The sequence below is a fragment of the Vombatus ursinus genome, unplaced genomic scaffold (assembly GCF_900497805.2).
Source record: "Vombatus ursinus unplaced genomic scaffold, bare-nosed wombat genome assembly UNPS02009770.1, whole genome shotgun sequence".
Classification (NCBI taxonomy): Eukaryota; Metazoa; Chordata; class Mammalia; order Diprotodontia; family Vombatidae; genus Vombatus; species Vombatus ursinus.
In genome coordinates, this window is record NW_020949548.1 from 16,217,635 (window position 1) to 16,219,854 (window position 2,220).

General features: G+C 44.1%; 1 protein-coding gene across 1 annotated transcript in view; it reads left to right on the plus strand.

Moving 5' to 3' along the window:
* INSC (INSC spindle orientation adaptor protein) overlaps window positions 1-2,220 on the plus strand; it is a 173,325-nt gene that overhangs the window by 132,610 nt on the left and 38,495 nt on the right. Inside the window, exon 10 of the mRNA XM_027852570.1 lies at window positions 1,107-1,173. Within this exon, the coding sequence (XP_027708371.1) occupies window positions 1,107-1,173 (67 nt within the window). The remainder of the gene's footprint in view (window positions 1-1,106; window positions 1,174-2,220) is intronic.

Consider the following 2,220-nt stretch of genomic DNA (forward strand, 5'->3'; position numbering starts at 1 on the left):
CCTCAACTGTAAAATGAGTTAGAGAAAGAAATAGCAAACCACTCCAGTATTTCTGCCAAGAGAACCCCAAATGGGGTCATGGAGTGTCAGACACAACTGAAATGACTTAGCAACAAGGCTGGGTGCTCTATCCACTCCACCATTAAGCTGCCTCAGGGAGCTTGGAGTCTAGTGCAGGGATAGGACACAAACCCAGGTAACAATAAATGTGGGATGCGAGGTCTGAGAGTGAAGATGGTGAGATCAGAGAGGACTTCCTGTAGATGGTGGCATTCAACTTGGCCTTTAAAGATTTGGTAGAAACACAGTTGGTGAAGAAAGAGGAAGGGAAGATATTCCAGGAATGAGGACAACCCACTTCCCTCAAACATGGAGGTGGAAAACAACAAGGCCCTTGGGGCTGGGGGGTACTCTTTGGACTACCATAACCTTCTGGGACACCCCAGGGCTTATCTCATACTTTTCATTATTCATCTTCAGGTCTGGCTCTCAAAGCAGATTCCAGAACAGTGATCCTTTCTCTCCCTGTTCCCAATGAGAGCATTGTATGTAGCTCTACTCTAGGGGAAATGGGGAATGGGTGCAGCTTTCTGTGTATGTCTCTGTTTGTGTGCCACTGTCTTGGGTGTTTCCTTGGGAAAGTTTTGAGCATTGGGCTGTGCTGTGAGCTGCCTGAGGTCTTAGGCGCAGGAAGCATCCAAGGACTAGGTAATGATGTCATTGTGTTGTAAGGCAGTAATAGCTTCCTGTATCCCCGATACCATCTTATAATGAACCCTTCCCATTGTCCCAAGGCAGAGGTTATGGGACTCCAGTAGTCACTGGCTAAGGGACCTCTTTTCACTGTACCATAGGCCTTACAGAATTATACTTCCTTCTTAATGGAAACCTATTAACTGGACCTAATAAATGGAAACCTATCATCATGGAAACCCTGTGATATGGTGGAATCCCACTTTGATTGAAGGAAACATTTTTGTTTAAATGCCTGAGCAAGTGGTAAACACATGACCATATATTAGATGAAAGAATATTTCTTTCATCCAAAATGGGAAGGACTTTGGCATTCTGTGGTTCCCTTTCTGAGCCAATGTTCTTTCTTCCAGATTGTGACAATATTGGCAAACATGTCTGTCCTGGAACAGTGTGCCTCAGATATTATACAGGAGGATGGTATGTATTTTCTATGTCTGACTATGGCCAGAATGAGGGGGAGAGATTGGTGGGCATCTGGGCTCTGGGCTGAGGGCAGGGAAGGTAGGGACACCTGTGTGAAGCCTTCCCTTTCAGGGATGAGGGCTGGGCCCAGAGAGGTATCTGGGGAACCAGGGCTAAAAAGAAGTCAGAGTTTGAAAGGCAAATCAGTAGCTTAGAGGAAACAGGACCCATATTGATATTTTAAGTCAGAGTAATTTCTGAAAACATTAGTCCAAACACGATCAGCTTTGTCTCTGGATCAGGAGTATCTGGAATGGTTGTACCACTTTCCACTGCTTAGATCAGACCACATCTGGAGTCTGTGAACCCAGTGAATGGACACAGGGGGATGGCCATGATGGGGAGAGGACTGGAAACCATGTCATATCCAAGCCTTGGTTGAAAGAACTGGGGGAAAGAGATCTGTCACTTCAGGTATCTGAAGGGTGTTCACATAGAAGAGAGATTACAATTATTTTTCAGATTATGAAAGGGCACCTTTCAGCTCAATATAACCAAGACTTTTCAAGCAATCTGAGCTGCTCAAGAGATAGTGAGCACCCTGTCACTGGAAGTATTGCCACAGAGGCTGGATGACCATTTATTTGAGCTAAGACTCCCTGATGGCAAAATGTCCCGAGAATTCGAGCCAGGATCCATGCATGGGGAATGTGTGGTGGATGATCCCTTTAGTGTTAATTCACATTTTGGGATTCAATAGACAGTGAGGAAGGCCTTTCGCAAGGGGTTTATAAACTTGTTCTTTTTTTTTTTTTAACATTTTGATAAGTGTATTTCACTAGAATTGGTTTCTTTTGTAATCCTATGCATTTTATTATAGGGGCAGCTAGGTGGAGCAGTGAAGAGAGGACTGAGCTGAGAGCCAGGAAGAACTGAGTTCAAATTCAGCCTCACACATTTACTAGCTGGGTTTTTATATTCTGGAATTCAATAGACAGTGACCAAGGCCTTTAGTGGAGTTCTTAACCTGGGTTCCATAAACTTGTTTTTTTTTTTTTTTTT